The sequence below is a fragment of the Mandrillus leucophaeus genome, unplaced genomic scaffold, assembly GCF_000951045.1.
Source record: "Mandrillus leucophaeus isolate KB7577 unplaced genomic scaffold, Mleu.le_1.0 Scaffold219, whole genome shotgun sequence".
Taxonomy (NCBI): domain Eukaryota; kingdom Metazoa; phylum Chordata; class Mammalia; order Primates; family Cercopithecidae; genus Mandrillus; species Mandrillus leucophaeus.
In genome coordinates this window covers 800,234-801,872 of record NW_012102243.1, presented here as the reverse complement: position 1 = coordinate 801,872, position 1,639 = coordinate 800,234, and the positions used below count along the sequence as shown (strand labels likewise).

Below are 1,639 nucleotides of genomic sequence, written 5' to 3'. Positions count from 1 at the left end.
AGTGTGTATGAGTGCGTTAGTGTGTGTGTGCAAGCGTGTGGTGTGCATGTGTGGACGTGACTGCACGAGTGTGTATGAGTGCGTTAGTGTGTGTGCGAGTGTATGGTGTGCATGTGTGGACATGACTGTGCACGAGTGTACAAGTGAAGCCTTAGAATGAGGTGATGCTCGGGTGTTGCCCTTGTGTTGCCCACAGGCTCACACAGAGACAGTGAGGGATGCACGGCACCCTGTGCTTTCAGCTCTCTGAGGACAGGCCCTGTTCGGAGTGCAGAGTTGGGGTTAGAGCCCCCAGTGGCTAAGAGTCTCTTCGCTGCAGGAGGTCCTGTGTGACATGGTCACAGTTGGGCTCCCTGCGGGCAGCCCCTGCCCTCCATCTGCAGCTGTGCCCATGTGCCATCCTCTCTGGCCCACCTGGCACTGCCCCTTCAAACTCTCCCCTGCTTTGTCCCAGCACCTGCCACCCGCCCAGGGCACACAGCTATCTCCTATGAGATAGATTTGTTTGTTAAGTCAGGTTTATAAAGGTCTAATGTATAGACGGTGAGATTCGCCCTGTTTGGGGTATAATTTAGTGAGTTTTGACAAAGGCAACCACTGCAACCCAGTGTAGAATATTCTGATCACCCCAGAGTTGCACCAGGCCCCGTGTTGGGGTTGCCAGATTTAGCAAAAGAAAAAAATACACAGAAATAATGTACACGTCAATATGAACACACTGCTGCACGTAGACACAGGTTCACCTGTAGAAAATACGACGTGAAGCCTGAAGTTCGGATCCACAAGTCACTGTCTGTGTCGTGTCCGCTGACCCAGCCCTGTGGCACCCGGCCCCGTACTTTTGCCTTCTCTGGTGTGGAGAGCAGGGGCCCCTGTGCTCTGCACCTGTCTGGCTAATTTGTGAGTGGGAGACACTGGCGGCTCCTGGAGCGATGGGGCAGGGTGGGGCTGGGCGCAGTGGAGCTGATGGTTGGGGGCCCCGGGACGAAGCTGAGCATCAGTGCTGGGAAGGGTCTGGTCCACTCAATGCCCAGCCTGCGGGACCCGCGCCCCTGCTGGAGCCAGCACTGGCTGCACGGCTCACCGCGTGCTTGGAGCTTGGTGGAGTTTGGGTGTTCGCAGGTTTCCTCCGCTTGACGTCTTGTGCCTCAGTAATTATGATTAAATTACAACTGGTTAAACTCTTGCCCTAGCTAGTTTAAAAGAGCTTTTATTTATTGTTAAAAACGATGCTTTAGAAATATTCCTAGCACCAGTCTCTCATTTGATTTCTCTTTTTGCTCTACAGGCACTAGGAAGCTTTTATTTTCTTCATGAATCCTTAAAAAACATCTACCAATTTGACTTTAAAGGTAAGACTGCGTGCCGTCTTCCGGGATTTTGTCTCGGCGCTCACCCCTCCTGGTGTCTGGCTTCCCCAGGCCCCTCCTGCCCTGTCTCCGTGAATGGCCACTGTGGGCTGGGTGTCTTGAGCCACTGGCCAGAGGTCACTCCAGGGGCCTCCTGGACCTGGTCTTGAGACCCCGTGGCCGTCCCACACTGGCTCCCTGGCAAGGCTCTGGTGGGGACCTGGCTTTCCTAGTGTTAAGAGGAAGGAATAGTTTGTTTCTGTGTTCCCCTCCAGTGTGAGAAAATGAAA

The 1,639-nt window shown here is 53.7% G+C and overlaps 1 protein-coding gene across 1 annotated transcript in view; it reads left to right on the top strand.

The window, feature by feature from the left end:
* The window catches only part of INPP5A (inositol polyphosphate-5-phosphatase, 40kDa), a 147,862-nt gene that overhangs the window by 43,018 nt on the left and 103,205 nt on the right, over positions 1-1,639 (top strand). Inside the window, exon 3 of the mRNA XM_011980830.1 lies at positions 1,289-1,352. Coding sequence (XP_011836220.1) covers positions 1,289-1,352 — 64 coding nt within the window. The remainder of the gene's footprint in view (positions 1-1,288; positions 1,353-1,639) is intronic.